Genomic DNA, 16,826 nt, shown 5'->3' on the forward strand with positions numbered 1-16,826 from the left:
GTAACTAGTAAAAAAATAAATAAATACATAAAAATTCCATAAATTGGATTTGTTTTATAGCAGAAAGTACAAAATTTATATTTTTTTTCAAAATTGTCGGCCTTTTTTTGTTTATAGCGCAAATCACGGTGATCACATAAACATAAACCCCACCCTGCCTCCCAGCATCTGAAACCTCTTAATGGGCTGGGAGGCACAGGCGCAAAGGGGTTAAGTTGCAAGTAGTGCAATTACCTGAATTTTACATAATCAATAGTATTTACCTACATTTAATGTTTTTTTTTTTTCCATGAAATACTCAAATTGTAACCCTGTCCAATGTTGTTTTTCATGAGTGTTAGCATTGAGGGTTTGATAGGATCTCCTTCAGTGCTGCACATGCATATGGAATATACAATGCAGAGTCACTGGGCATTCATTGTTAATTAGATTGTAAGCTCTGATGAACGGGGCCTTCCTAACTCCAAGTTGTATCTTACAACGAATCGCAACTGTACTGTCTTTAATTATTTTGCTACACAAATTGTTGGGGATATATATATATATATATATATATATATATATATATATATATATATATATATATATACAGTAAATTCTGTATAATAATGAGAATATATAACATTTTCACAAATGACTTTAGTGCACATGGTTATAATTTAACAGACTTCAGAATCTACTTTTCAGGAGAGTATGTCATAACTATAACTGTCCTAAGAGAATTACACGATCAGAATATCATTACGGTAATTAATAAATTATTCCTTAGTTCAATAACTTTAAACTCCACTTTAAATATTACTTCTAAGCTAACATTTGTTGGACTAGTCAATCCCATATTCAGCAAATGGCCTAAAAATGATAGTGGAGCGCCACCTAGTGATAGAGAAGGGGTTCACACATTCCCATGATAAAATTCAACCTCTATTAGCACAATTGACAGTAGCATAGCTCTCTCTGGCTTTCCTAACATGCAGTACAACTTAGGTCTTTCTTTACAAATGTTATTTGTTTTGTGACATCAGCAGAAAGGAGTTCTCATGAATGAGATGAACTAAAACCAACAATCAGAACAGTCTACTAGGATCGGGTTCAGTAATCTGACACAGCGCTGTATGCTGCAATTGTGTATACAAAGTTTTTAGCCATGGCTTTATTTAAGTGGCCACTTTAACCACCTTTTATGACAAATCAAAATGACACTCTTAGAACGATTGTATTGTTTTTAGTTTTTTTTGTTTTGTATATATGACATGGTGGGGCCCATCAATATATTTTAAAGGGTAATTGTACTTTAAGATCTGTCATCATAGGCCCAAAATAGTGTAAGGGTCGATGTTGTGTACATCCAGCCTGTCTGTAGTCTGCGCTGTACATTATAGAGAACACCATGACTACAGACTAGGACTGATAACAGTAAAGAAAGCATCTGCTGCTGGCTATGGGACATCTTTAGTGCCAGGAGCTATCAATAGAAATATATCTATATTGCACTAATGTAATCACTGAAGAAATAGATAACAAACTAAGCCCTACCCATCCCCTTCATATGTGATTTTGGACAGCTAATACACATATGCACAGAATGCATATCTTGAGGGATACTTGATGCCTTCCCTGTTCTAGGTCCTGGTCTGCAGTTATGTTGCGCTCCAAGCTGTACAATGCAGACTGCAGACAGGCTAATTGTAAAGTAAGCAGTGTTTAAACTGGCTTGGCCCCGTGGTGATAGTCCTCAAGGCATGGGAAAAAAATCCAGAAGTTGGAGTTCACACTTGCAAAGTTGATCGGTGTTCCTGGATTTTTACTTTTTTTTTTAAAAGGCTACTGTGTTCTAAAAGTACAAATATCTTTCAAAGCCTATACAGGTCTTGGTATGTGTGAAAAATGTTGAAATAATATGCGAAAAAGAAAAGCTTTGATATGTCACAAAATTGCACATTCACTGCTTACCTGGACCTGGTGGTTTTAAAATACAAGTTATTCTTAAAGTGGAACTAAACCTTACTATCCTTTTGAGCCAAGGAAGCTGCCATCTAAAGCCTGGTACAAACTATTAATTTTTTGGGTTTTTTTTTCGATCCAACGGTCTGAGCCGCCGTACTAACGATAAAACGTTAGTACAGTGATCTCCCCTGCTGAGCTGTTGTGTCATGACGGGGAGATGGCCCCCTCCCGCCAGAACACTCCGGTCAGCGCTTTCAGCCATTGGCTGAGAGAGCTGATCGGGAGCCGGTTGGCTGCATGACCAACAGAAGCTGGCTGAACAGCTGACTCCTGTCGGACCGGCTGCCATACACACGGGCCAAATGTCCAACGATTTTTATTGGACCGCCCATGTCGCCCAGCATTGGATCTGTGTGTATGGGGCTTAAGCCTGTGTTTGATCTCCATTTGCCATGGTGCTGCACATGTGATCAGGTATGCCACCAGCCATTTAATGGCTTGGCAGGTCATTTGAGAGCAAATGTGGTGGTTATCATTCATGGCATGCCTTGAATGTAACTGTTTTGGGAAACAGTTAAATTGATGGGTTTAGTTCTACTTTAACTATGGTACTCTGTGGTACTATCATAGCGCAGTTTTACAGTACACTAAGGCTGATATCACGCGTTAGCAGGTCATCAGGAAATGGCACATGGACAGGGAGCCTCTTTGGTTCCCTTCCTGGCCCCATACACAGTTGAATTGTGTTTTCTTGCAACGGGGCAATGTGAGAGTGACATCTCACTAGGGCTGCCACCAATCCGGGATTCACCCCGAACAGTCCGGGTTTTGAATTGTGTGTCAGGGTTTCAGACTGCCACAACGGCCGAGTGCATAGGGGTGCTCGCAGTCCCCATCCCCATACACGGACAGGATTGAAGAGAGGGCTTGATCTACTCCTCCTCCTCTCATCCCTACCCCTCTGTCTGCCCACCCACACTCCAATCCCCATTGTTCTGTGCCTCAGAAAAGTAATGTGTGGGCTGGAAATGTGAAGCTCAGCAACCGGCAGATACACCGTGGATGAAAAGTGTCGATAACTGAGCCTCCATCCTTGGGTGAATGTGCTCACCATCCAATGTCTGTGACTGAAGTCTCCCCCCTCCCTCCCTTCTCTCTCCTGCCTCTGAGCGAGTGAGTACACTAAGGTAAGTGGGACTCAGATGTAAGGGGTGCCCTGTGGACTCTGATGTAAGGAGAGCTTTGGGAACTCTATTTTAAGGGGGTATGCTGGAAACTCTGATGTAAATGGGAGGTTTGGTGAGCAGAAACCTTCTTAAATCAGAGTTCTCCTTTACATTAGAGTGCACAGAGTCCGTGCGCCACTAAAGTGTTCGGGTTTGGCTTGAAGAAAAGTTGGCAACTCTACATCTCACTATGGACAGAGCTATTCCACAGAGAATGGCAGCCAGTCTCCTAGCAATACTGGTGATTTGCCCCCAGCATCAAGATCGACCATGTGACACCAGCCGAATGCTTTATATAAGTGGACCACAATACCTGTTTACTAACACAACATAGTGCTCTGGTACTTGCAGTTTGGTCTACCAACACATACCTCCCAACATTTTGACATGGGAATGAGGGACACCTACTAGCAAATGTATGTAGGCATAGGACACGCCCCCTGCCACACCCCCTTAAAGGAGAAATAACCCCCCAAAAAAGGTTACCGTAATTAAATTCACAAGGGCTTTTTTTACCACTACTATTCCTTTATATTTGCTTTTAAAATGTACAAATGCAGCAATTTACAATTTAGATGAAAGGTTTAGCACTGGGAAACACTTTTTGAAAGATAAAAAGTGCATTTTATATACAACTATATAGATCAGACCAAAATGAGGGACAAATGAAGAGGAAAGAGGGACAGAGGGACATTGCTCCAAATCAGGGACAGTTGGAAGCTATGCCAACATGCTTGACGGTGTACCTGATATTAGCGAAAAGTGAAACAAAGCTGCAATGCCAGAGCGAAAACAACCTGTCTGTCATTGCCCTTGCACAGAAATGTTCAGACAAATGAACTGTTCAGACAAATTAACCAGACGGAACATCAATGATTTAAGAAGACACTAATGAGTTAAAGCAATGAAATGTAAGGCATATGCTTTTTCAGCTACTGCTTTCCTGGAGCAGTTACTTGTCTGACACGGTGAAAGTTCATCTTCGTTCACAAGTTATTAGGATGTTACAGTTATTGCCTGAGGTCACATGTACTAGGTGCAGTTTTCCCACAGTGATTTTAAAGGAAGCACCCTGACTAACATACAATTAAAGTCTTTACAAAGCTAACACTTCAGTGATTAAGACCAGAGCATTTTTTTTTCTACTAGAGAAGACTAGACTGAAAAAAGAAATCCCAGACATACACTGGAGGGGGGGGGATTTACTAAAACTGGAGCATGCAAAATCTGGTGCAGATCTACATATAAACCAATCAACTTCCAGTTTTTTTTTTGTCAAAACCTAATTGAACAAGCTGGAATTAGAAGCTGATTGGCTACCATGCACAGCTGCACCAGATTTTGCACTCCAGAGAGAGAGAGAGAGAGAGAGAGAGAGAGAGAGAGAGAGAGAGAGAGAGAGAGAGAGAGAGAGAGAGAGAGAGAGAGAGAGAGAGAGAGAGAGAGATCTAAATAGATATAGATCTATGTCTATCTATAGATAGATATAGTTCTATATCTATATATATAGATCTAAATCTATATATATAGATATATCTCTGTATAGAGAGATATGTCTATAAATAGAGATATATATCTACATCCAGGGCTTTTTTTCTCAAACAATAGGTGCTGGAACTCAACCACAACCCCCCCAAAACCCCTCCCCCCACACACACCCTCCAAATCACATCAAATAGTGGGTGTGGTCAGTCAAATTTCATGAACAGTAGGAGGGTCTTAAAGAGGCATTAAATACCAAGATTGCATTACATACAGAGTGCAGAGTTCAGGCGGGTTACACACAGAGTGCAGAGCTGTCACTTCTGTGTTTACCAGGGATTGTGGTGAGCAGCCCCCCCCCCCCCCCTCCAAGGGTCTGAGCCAGAGGTGGTGGAACTGAGTTCCACCAAGTTCCCCCTGAAAAAAAAGCCCTGTCTATATCTATATATAGATATAGATATATATCAATATCTATCTAGATAGAGAGATAGAGAGAGAGAGAGATAGAGAGATAGATAGATAGATAGATAGATAGAGAGATAGAGAGATAGAGAGAGAGAGAGAGAGAGAGAGAGAGAGAGAGAGAGAGAGAGAGAGAGAGAGAGAGAGAGAGAGAGAGATAATATATATATATATATATATATATATATATATACAGGCATACCCCACTTTTAAGTACACAATGGGGTTTATTTACTAAAGCTGGAAAGTGCAAAATCGGTCTCACTTCTGCATAGAAACCAATGGGCTTCTAACCCCAGCTTGTTCAGTTAAGCTTTGGTAATAAAACCAGGGAGCTCATTTATTTCTATGCAGAAGTGAGCCTGATTTTGCACTTTCCGGCCTTAGTAAATAAACCCCATTGTGTACTTAAAAGTGGGGTATGCCTGTATATATATATCTATATATATCTATATATATATATAGATATATATAGATATATATAATATAAATATATATATTGAAAACGTAATACACCTTATGGAATATTTTGATTTTCTAACATATATGAACACACAAACATTAGCTCTCTATTGAAGCGGTGCCTCCAGAAAATTTTAAAATACATGAATAAAAATTTCAGTCATTTATTCATCAATAATATACATAGATGTAATGGTGTACTATGGAAAACTCTTGGACTCAGAGGCTAAAATTGTCCCAGTTAGTAGAAATAATGTCTTGCAGGCATTTGACATGACTGCCCACCAGTCTCTGGAGCAACTGCATTTCCATTTGCAAAGTGCACAGTCTATTTGGCTTTAGAAAATCAACTTCAGTCACACTATGGTGGAGGTTTACTAAAACTGGTGCACACAGAATCTGGTGCAGCTCTGCATACTAACCAATTGGCTTCCAGGTTTTATTGTCAAAGCTTAATTGAACAAGCTGGAGTTAGAATCTGGGCCGGGCGCACTCACAGGATGTACAGCGATGAGTTACTATATGCAGGCAGAATGCAGAATGTTCCCGTAGCAGTAAAGGATTCAGCACCCACCCTTCTTTTTTTTCTTTTTACAAAGTAGCACCCACCCTTCTTAGCATGGGTCTTGTTCTGCACTGTGTCATTATGTGGAGGTGGCTGCCTTGGTAGGGGCAGGGCTTTGCTTCCTTGTGCCAAAGTCTCCGGTAAGGAGAACAGTCAGCAGCATGTCTTCAGATCTTTGCTGTCAATGTATCTTATTTTGTCACAGATATGAGACGACCTGATCTGGCATAGGCTTTAATCTCATGTCTGTGGGTACCTGCAGATGGGGTCAGTTGGCTGGTGAACAATTAGACATATATGTTCCAATCAGTATTGTTCACCCCTAATATACCGGAGTCAGCCTTTTCCCATCTGCATCCTCCAGCTCCTCCTCCATCCTCTCTGCATTCACACTAACTTGTAAGGCTGGCAGCACTGTGCATACAGCTTGCTTCCAGGTTGGTTGGGTTGTACCTGCACATAACCCCACTCTTTCATCCACAGAAAACTTTAGCCTCACATAACCTCATATAAGTCATAAGAAAGGAATGTACACTGCTTCTGAAATTAAAGCTGAACTCTAAGCAAACAGATAAAAACATGGATGAATCACATTTAAAGCTCATTATAAGAATTTATTTGATCTATACACATATCACCTATAAATAATATGTATAGAAGGTATAAATCATTTAAATACCTAAAAAGGAAACTAATGTAATAATTTATACCTTTATTTTAGGTTAATGTGAACCCAATATTTAATATTTGAAATTTCATGATACATACTTATACAAACTTTACTGTAAAACAATGAGCTTGCTTTCTAGATCCTTGTAAACTTACTTCATGTATCTTTATATTATTGTATACTCAATAAACTTCTTTTGACAAGGAAAAACATGGATGAAATATGTATCAGGGAGCTATTTTACCTGCCAAAGAATTTGTATATCTGTCCATACAGCTCTAAGATTTACACAGCTCTGCCACACAGTACAACTCTGTCCTCCGGGACGGAGACCTGGTTTTCTCTATTGCAGTTAAAAGAGAAGTATGTTTTTTTTTGTTTTTTTTTTTAGCTACATACTTACCCAGGTGGATGCAGCATCGGTCCTATTCTGCATATGTTCCCCGACATCTCTAACTCTGAGAACCGAGCGATCGAACACAGCCGAGCTGATCGCTCAGTTCTCACAGCTCCCCGAGCAGAGAGCTGGTGACTGTCAGTCACCGCTGTCTGCTCTGCCCCGTCCTCGTTCACTGGAACCCTGGGCTGTGGAGGGGAGCTGGCTCAGGCTCTCAGCGCCTCGCTGAGAGCCTGAGCCCGGTGTCAGGATCTGGGTCATGATGGTCATGATGACGCTGAGCCTGGACTGACTTCAGACCGCTCTCTACTGAAAACAGGTCACAGGAGGGCAAAATAAACTGCACTCCTGTGATACAAAGAAGTACAGCCAAAACGAGCTTTGGCTTTACTTATCCTTTAGAGCCCTTTCAGACCGAGCCGCGGGGGGGTGTCGGCGGTAAAGCGGGGTTTTAGCTGCGCTATTCGGCTGCTAGCGGGGCTGTTTTAATCCCCCCCCGCTAGCTTTCGAAAAGGGGGTTAAATCCGCCCGCAAAACGCCGTTGGAGCGGCGTTTTGCCGGCGGTATCGCAGCGCTGCCCTATTGATTTCAATGGGGGGAAGCGGTGAGTTCACCGCTCCAAAGAAGCTGCTGGCAGGACTTTTTGTGACGCCCTGCCAGCGCACCGCTCCAGTGTGAAGGCCCTTGGGCTTTCACACTGGAGAGAAAGGAGCCGCTTTTTTTAGGCGCTATACAGGCGCTATTTTTAGCGCTGTAGCGCCTGAAAAACGCTGGCAGTGTGAAAGGGGTCTTAAGCAATATTTTCAGGTATTTGTCTTTCCTCCAGCCTGTGATTGGACAGTAAAAGATAAAACAGCAAACTGGTGAGCTCATCTCTCTGTCAGTCTTCTCCCCCCCTCTTATTAGCATGTTCCTTAATAGCACATGAGCACTGCAGTGCACCTGATTGGCTCATTAGGCTGCTTCTTCCTCTGCCAGTCTGAGATCTGCTGTACAGGGTATTTCAGGAGGCTGATGCCACGTCAAATTCAGGTCATTACCCAACTTAAATTAAAAAAATGTATTTAATGATATAATAATGATTACAGAGCTGCATTAATTTGTGTATGTTATATCCATACCTCCCAACATTTTGAGATGGGAATGAGGGACACCTACTAGCAAATGTATGTAGGCATAGGCCACACCCCCTGTCACTCCCCCTTAAAGGAGAATTAACCCCCCCCAAAAAAAAGTTAAATAAATCCAAAAGGGCTTTTTTTTACCATTACTTTTCCTTTATATTGGCTTTTAAAATGTACAAATGCAGCAATTTAGAAATCTGATGAAAGGTTTAGCACTGGGAAACACTTTTTGAAAGATAAAAAGTGCATTTTATATACAGCTATATAGATCAGATCAAAATGAGGGACAAACGAGGAGGAATGAGGGACAGAGGGACATTGCTCCAAATCAGGGACAGTCCCTCGAAATCAGGGACAGTTGGGAGGTATGCCTAATGACACAGTGCAGAACAAGACCCATGCTAAGAAGGGTGGGTGCTACTTTGTAAAAAGAAAAAAAAGAAAAAAAGAAGGGTGGGTGCTACTTTGTAAAAAGAAAAAAAAGAAAAAAAGAAGGGTGGGTGCTGGTTCCTTTACCACTATGGGAACATCAGGGACAGTCCCTCGAAATCAGGGACAGTTGGGGGCTATGCATAATGACACAGTGCAGAACAAGACCCATGCTAAGAAGGGTGGGTGCTACTTTGTAAAAAGAAAAAAAGAAGGGTGGGTGCTGGATCCTTTACGGCTACGGGAACTTCAGAGACAGTCCCTCGAAATCAAGGACAGTTGGGAGCTTTGTTATATCTGCATGGAGATGAGCTTTAATAGCATCAAATATAAGAATTAAGACCATCAGATCCTTGTAATAACTAGCTTGTTTAATATGTATATAAAACTATCATTGCAGTGACTAACTCTGATTTATGAAGCCAACAGTAAAGAGCAATCATATAAAAGGAAACAAAAAAAAAATAGAGTACCGCCGGAGACTTCCCTAGAAGTGATGTAATATGGATCAATATGCTGGGACTGTCACAATCATTACTATGATAATCTATGTATTACCTTATCTACGAAGCTGATAAAGGATCTTTAGGATCTATAAAAGGCAGGGGATTGGCTTTGTATTTACTACAGCCCAGAGGCAATTAGGCAAAAAGCATTGCTTGCTTTAGTCTGCCCCTAGTAACTTTAGTGACACCGAGTGTTGCCTTTGAGCTCTCAAATTGCTAATTCCAAAAGCAGAGAAGAATGTGGAGGAGAATGTCTCAGATATTTGTTTCTGTTGTGCTGATGGAGCTGTGGTTGGTGCTGGTGGTTCAGACACTGCCACTTTTTGACGCAGGACCACACGTGCATGGTGACTGGGGGGAGTCTATAAGAATCAGGCGTCTGTATACAAGCAGAAAGCATGGGCAGGAGAGCTATTACCTAAGGATAAACGATGATGGCAGAGTAGATGGAGAAAGACATCAAAGCTTTCACAGTAAGTTACAAGCAAACTTTTTTTTATATGTACAGTAAATATTACAATGCATGCGATTTGTCAGGGATTCAGTACTCTTCTAAAAAGTACAACATGAATCTCTTTTGCTATTGTGTTTTTTTTTTATCATAAATTATCTCATGCTTACACAGCATGTTCTTCCAAAAAGTAAATTTTATTGAGTAGAGTTCCTTTATCAACGGGGGTAGAGCATGTTCCAATAGCAAAGTGAATTTTTACTTATAGATTAGTAAATTAAGTGAAGTTGTGCTGAATTCAGTCATTCAATCGTGTACGTGCGATGATCCTGTTTTGTTGAATTTCTTTTTTTCCATGAGCATGATTGTTCATTCTTTTGCAAAAGTAAATTGTCACGTCTTTCACTACGGAAAGTAAAAAATTCACTGTGCAAAAAAAGAAATTTTACTTTAAAAGTGATCATGGCTCTACTGCTCTAAATAATCAGAAATAATGGGGGGGGGGGGGGGGGTTGATTTACTAAAGTCAATTAAGCTGTGCACTTTCCACTCTGCAAGTTGCTTCAGAGCTTAGTAAATGAGGTAAAGCTTCACTTTGCAAAGAATGCCCAATCACGTGCAAGGAAAATTAAAAAAAAATGCATTTTTGCTTGCATGTGATTGGATGATGGAAGTCAGCAGAGCTTTTGCTTATTTACTAAGCTCTGGAGCAACTGCTCTTGCAGAGTGCAAATGCACTTCGGAAAGTGCACAGTGTATATGCCTTTAGTAAATCAACCCCAATGTCTGGAGAAATGGCAATTTGTATTCACATGACTGCGCTTCTGTCTTGTTAAAAATGACGTATTTTATGGGGTTGTCTCTGTATGCCCGCATGCTCGGCCAGAATTTATTTTTAAAAAAATGACATATTTTATGGGGTTGTCTCTGTATTTCCGCATGCTCGGCGTTCTTAATTAAAGAATTTATTAAAAAAAAAAAATGACATATTTTAATTTTGTCATTGTGTTAGAATATCAATGGTTAGTAAACCATGGCATTCAGGTAACAAATTCATTTGATTGTTTCTTATCTGACGTATTCAGATTATCTGATCTCCTTCTGTCTTCTTTATATGTTAAAAAAAAAAAAATTCACCTAAATACTGATTTTCTTTTTTTTTTTTTTAGGTTTACTTGAAATCAGAGCAGTTGGAATAGGTGTAGTGGCCATCAAAGGTTATCACTCGTCTCTGTATCTGTGTATGGGAAGCGAGGGCACACTCTATGGAATGGTAAGTGTATTTAGATGTCCAGGAAAAAATCAGCGATATCATTCACTTCCATTGCATTGCTAGGAAATCTGTAAATACAACAGGTTTCTATAGTTATATTTATGTTGCTAGAATATTCCTCCAGCATTCCTCTAGTATTCCCTGGTTTGGGACAAGGGGTGGACAGGAGGGTCGGCTGCCCTGGGCGCAATGGTTTATTGCAGGAATGGGGGGGGGGGGGGTGCCCTGACCCTAAGCGACTGGGGGAGTGCAATTTGGCATCTTTGCCCTGGGCGCTGGATGACCTTGTCTCGCCACTGACCCTTAGAATAAAGGACAAAGGTTTTGGTGGTGCTACAATCTGATTGCACCTGGCCACTATCCACTTTTCCCAGATAGGAAAAATTAAGAGATAATATGCCCCCCTCTGGAATTTGCTTTTGCTGAGGCTTTAGTGGGAGGAAGAAGGGCATGTTTTTCAGACCAAAAACCTGACCCCCTCTAGTAAAACTTTAGTACATGAGTCTGGAAAGGTTCCTTCATCACTACACCTGCTAATTTGACTACGACCTGGAACCACATGTTCAGTCTTCACCTGCAACACTGTTGCAAATAAAACTTAATATGGCAGTCTAACGAGTAATAAAGAGCGATGCTCAATGACACCACCGTATAAATGAACAAAAAGGACTTTATGATCACGGGCAAATCAACTGATTATTAGCACCACATCCCTTGATTAGTTGGAAATAGAAGAAAGAATTTTTAAGGTGCAGAATAAATCAAAATAGTATCAAATATAATGTATAAGAATTTTTTACTTTAAAGAGAAGTCAACAGAGTCTTACGGATAACCCACCGTATAAATGGTCACTGCAGTGTGGAGATGGTAGAAAGTGACTGTTGGTGGTAAATTTAGATTGCAGTTAAAAGACATGTAACAAATAGCATCCAATGGATAGGTGTTGGGAGAGGAATATCTTGGTGGATGGAATGTTAACGAAATCCTATAAGTTCTCGTATGTGTAAGCTTTTATTTAAAATAAAGTCTCTTTAATACAGTGGCAGGGATTAACAACATTATTTTTAATTACGGCTGTTTTGCACTTTCATTTACATATTAAATCAGGACAACAGACACGGTGTCTGTTTAAAAGTCTCCCAATGGGCCACCTTCCCAGCACTCCCCAGCCACCTCTTCCTCACCACAAAGTACTTGTTGCCTCCAGGTATGAAAGCACATTTCGCCACCGCTCTCCAGGGCTTAGTCATAAAGGTCAGCTCTATGTCTAAGCCCCGGTGCTTGGGGGGGTGAACCGCATCAGGGGACATGGCCTGCGGAGCTACACTGGCTGAGGCTGCCACATATATATATATATATATATATATATATATATATATATATATATACATATACATATATATATAATGCATCAACTAAGACTGGGTCAGGCAAACTGCAGTTCTCGCTTTAAGTCAATAACACTGTTTTTTTTTTTTATAAACACACATAAAATTATACCCTTAATACGTCATGAGTATAAGGTAGGTCACGTCAATGAGGATTGCTGTGTTGAAAAAGCCCTAAAAAAATTAGCTGTGTTAGACAAAACAAGAGATGGAAAATACTTACGGTCTGCATATTGTACTAATCTGTAACATTGTAAGAGTAATTGAGGTCAATGTGGTGTAGCTTGCTGAGCCGTATACTGTATGTCTGACTGTTCTCCCTGATTAATCAATCACTAATACCATTACTCAGACTTTTACACTTTGGTGTCAAATTGTCCTTTAAACAGATTTATCATTTGACCCTTCTAGTACCCTTTACACAATCTTCCTCACACCTCATGTTCCATTTTTGTCCCGGTAATGACAGGTGAACGAACTCTGGTTCACTGAACAATACATATCGCTGGACAGCAAGGCAACTGCACTCTGCTAGTAGGGAAATTGTTCAAAGGGATTAGACACCTAACAGGGTTTGCTGCAGTAGTTCTCAGTCCAAAATCTTTTCTAAATATATGTAAAAATAATATAGAAGTGTGACTATTATTACCTGCAATTGCCAGCTACAAATATTCTCAATGTTAACAATATTTATAGTATATATATATTTATATTACAGTATATATATATATACTGAAGCTACCAAGTTGTTGCAGCAACCATGGGTGGACTGACCATTCGGGCACTCGGGCACTGCCCGAGGGCCCCATGCCACTAAGGGGCCCCATCAGGGTTGCCAGCCTCAATAAAACCAGGGACAGTATGTAAAAATCTGTGTTTTTTTTTAAATCCCAAGATTATAGCTGCCCCGCCTCTCCAGTACCTTTTTAGTGTGTGTATGTGTATTCTGTGTGTGTATACTGTGTGTGTATATTGTGTGTCTGTGTGTGTATACTGTATGTGTGTGTGTATACTGTGTGGCCCCATAATCTATTGCCTGGGGGCCCCATAATCTCCTATTTCCTGGGGGCCCGATAATCTCCAATTGCCCGGGGGCCCCATGAGTTATCAGTCCTCCCCTGGCAGCAACTAATACTGGAGACTGGAGATCTTCCTTAGTATGGCTATAGATGGCCAAAACCATTCATAGAATGACTGATGGGTAGAGATCTACTTGATCTCAAATGAGTCCTTATAGCACAAGGATCGCAGCAGATACCAGTTTTATAAGGACTTATTTGAGATCAAGTAGATCTCTACCCATCAGTCATTCCATGAAAGGTTTTTGGCCATCGATAGCCATACTAAGGAAGATCTCCAGTCTCCAGTATTAGTTGCTGCAACAACTTGCTAGCTTCAGTATATATACTGTAATATAAATATATATATATACTATAAATATTGTTAACATTGAGAATATTTGTAGCTGGCAATTCTAGGTAATAATAGTAACACATCTATATTATTTTTACATATATTTAGAAATGATTTTGGACTGAGAACTACTGCAGCAAACCCTGTTAGGTGTCTAGTCCCTTTGAACAATTTCCCTACTAGCAGAGTGCAGTTGCCTTGCTGTCCCAGCGATATGTATTGTTCAGTGAACCAGAGTTCGTTCACCTGTCATTACCGAGACAAAAATGGAACATGAGGTGTGAGGAAGATTGTGTAAAGGGTACTAGAAGGGTCAAATGGTAAATCTGTTTAAAGGACAATTTTACACCAAAGTGTAAAATGCTGAGTAATGGTATTAGTGATTGATTGATCAGGAAGAACAGTCAGACATACAGTATATGACTCAGCAAGCTACACAACATTGACCTCAATTACTCTCACAATGTTACACAGTTTTTCCCTTAGCTCCATAACATTGGAAAAGGATTTGATCTGTACACAGGGAGATGCCTACAGGCCCCCAACAGATCATAAATGGCCCATTAGATGCACACAGTGCTTGAAATCAGAACTGTGGCTAAGTTTTACAAAGCTGTCTATGGGCAGTTTTATACTCTACAACAAACATAGCTCAACTTTCTGTGGCTGTACCCATGCTGCAGTCACACTATTTCGCTTTGTGAATGTGCACAAAATTGCGTGCTTGCAGTGTCAATTATTTTTAATGACAACCTAAATGTGGCAAAACAGATGTGCATTCTTCATGTGAATAACGTGGCAAACCATGCGGTTAAAAATCATGCAAAGCTCAGAAAGGTGCATGAGCTACTTTGCAGTGCTTGTCATGTAAAGGGCAGCCCACTGAAATGAATGGGCTGCCCTATGCGTGTCACACAACAATGTGCGCATCCATTAAATGCTATCATTATTATTATACAGGATTTATATAGCGGCAACAGTTTACGTAGCGCTTTACAACTTGAGGGTAGACAGTACAAATACAATACACTTTAATACAGTAAGAATCAGGGGGCCCTGCTCCTTAGAGCTTACAGTCTAAGAGGGAAGGTCAGGAGATACAAGAGGTAATAACTATGGGTGATGTGCTGATGGAGAAGATAAATGTACAGTTGTTAGGTGGGGGCCAGATAGGCTTCTCTGAAGAGATGAGTTTTCAGGGATCGTCTGAAAGTGGATAAAGTAGGAGAAAATCGGACGGATTGGGGTAGAGCATTTCAGAGGATGGGAGAGGCTCTGGAGAAGTCCTGAAGGCGAGCATGGGATGAGGTGACAAGGGAGTTTGAGAGCAGGAGGTCTTGGGAGGAGCGAAGAGAACGATTAGGTTGGTATTTTGAGACTAGTTTAGAGATGTAGCTGGGGGCCAGGTTGTGGATGGCTTGTGAATGCAACCTTAAAAGGAAACTGTAGTGACTGTTGGTTAGTTGCCTGATGAGATTGCACATGTTTGTAGAACAATTATTCATTAGAAAGATTTCCAGTACTGTATCTGCATTAGGCATTGTATTGCAAAGCAACATTTTAACTTAATGTGAAGCTTTTATCAGGCTATGGACATTCAGGGATTTACATATTCTTAGCAAGCAGTTCATTAGCTTGAAAAAGAAGCCCCACTAAGTCCTGTAACTGCAGACACTGGGGAGCAAATAATCTTTATATTCAAAGCAAAGGCACTGAAACTGTTCATGTTGTTCTCTCAGCGGCTCCCCCTATTCTCTCCTCCCAGAGCATCTTTTCTGTGTTTTACTAGAGCAGTGGTCTTCAAACTGTGGCCCTTTGCTAGCCTTTACCTGGCCCTTGGGGCACTACTGACACCAACAATGGAACATAATTCCTGCTACTGGCTTCAACAATGGTGCACCATTTCTCCAACTGACACCAACAACGGGATACTATTCCTCCCCCTAATACCAAAGATGGGGCACTGTTTACTCCCACTGATGCCAGGACAATTTCTATTCCTACTGGCTACAGTCCGGCCCCCATAAAGTCTGAAGGACAGTAAACTGGCCCCTTGTTAAGAGAGTTTGAAGACCCCTGCATTAGAGATCAGAAAACTGGTGGGCTGCTTAAGGTTAAGCTGAATCACTGCTGGGAGGGGAGACGGGGGCTGTGCCATCTAAAGCAAGGACTTTAATGCAGCAACAGAGTTCAGGGGGGGTTTATGTAAATGTCACAATGCCCATAGTGTGGCAAAGGTTCACTTTATAGTAATTTTTAAGTGCATAAGCAGTTTTACAAATGAAAAGATGTCTTTACTTATTGCAGAACCTAAACAGTGCTGTGGTAATACATGCATGCATAGCTAGCCACTATCTATTGCTTCAAGAAGCTTCAGATAGCTACTAATTTCATTTCAAAATTAATACTAAAGCTTTGCTTTTCAATTTGCAGAATAACTTTTCTCCTGAAGAATGTTCTTTCAGAGAGGAACTTCTTCCTGATGGATATAATATGTATAAATCGAAGACGTATGGGATTGCAGTCTCTCTACATAATAAGCAAAAGCTGCATTCAAAAGGAAAAGGAAATCCACCACTGTCCCAATTCTTACCTGTAAAACACTGGGTCCCGTTAGACCTCAACCAGTATCGGGAGGATGAAGACGATGGGTTTCAATATGATGACAAAAAGAATTCTCCAGATTTTGACAGCATGGACCCCTTAAGACTCATAAACCATGACAAAAAATAGCAACTGGACTTTTGGAATGTACTGAAATGGAATGTAAAGAGAAAAAAAAATTACAATTACGAGCAATACTTACAAAGCGAACCTGTAAAGACCCATAAAAAAATGGGCAAAATTACAAAAACAGAAGTTACTGCACAATACAACTCCGAGGTCATCTTACCACCTTGTTTTCATAGTGAAGAAAGGTTAGAACCAGTCAAAACCTAAAGACATAAAACTTTTGGTACAGATTTTTTGCAGTCCACACAAGAATTTTGTGCATATTTCGTGAACATTCCACTAGAAGCTGCTAGCTTA

At 40.6% G+C, this 16,826-nt stretch overlaps 1 protein-coding gene across 1 annotated transcript; it reads left to right on the top strand.

Annotated features, from left to right (window-relative positions):
• The first annotated feature begins 9,508 nt into the window (after nucleotides 1–9,508).
• On the top strand, nucleotides 9,509–16,529 carry FGF19 (fibroblast growth factor 19). Its single transcript, XM_073606044.1, has 3 exons — nucleotides 9,509–9,743; nucleotides 10,891–10,994; nucleotides 16,230–16,529. The coding sequence occupies exons 1-3, from the start codon at nucleotides 9,509–9,511 to the stop codon at nucleotides 16,527–16,529; spliced, it is 639 nt and encodes a 212-aa protein (XP_073462145.1).
• The last annotated feature ends 297 nt before the right edge of the window (nucleotides 16,530–16,826 follow it).

The sequence above is a fragment of the Aquarana catesbeiana genome, linkage group LG11, assembly GCF_042186555.1.
Source record: "Aquarana catesbeiana isolate 2022-GZ linkage group LG11, ASM4218655v1, whole genome shotgun sequence".
Classification (NCBI taxonomy): domain Eukaryota; kingdom Metazoa; phylum Chordata; class Amphibia; order Anura; family Ranidae; genus Aquarana; species Aquarana catesbeiana.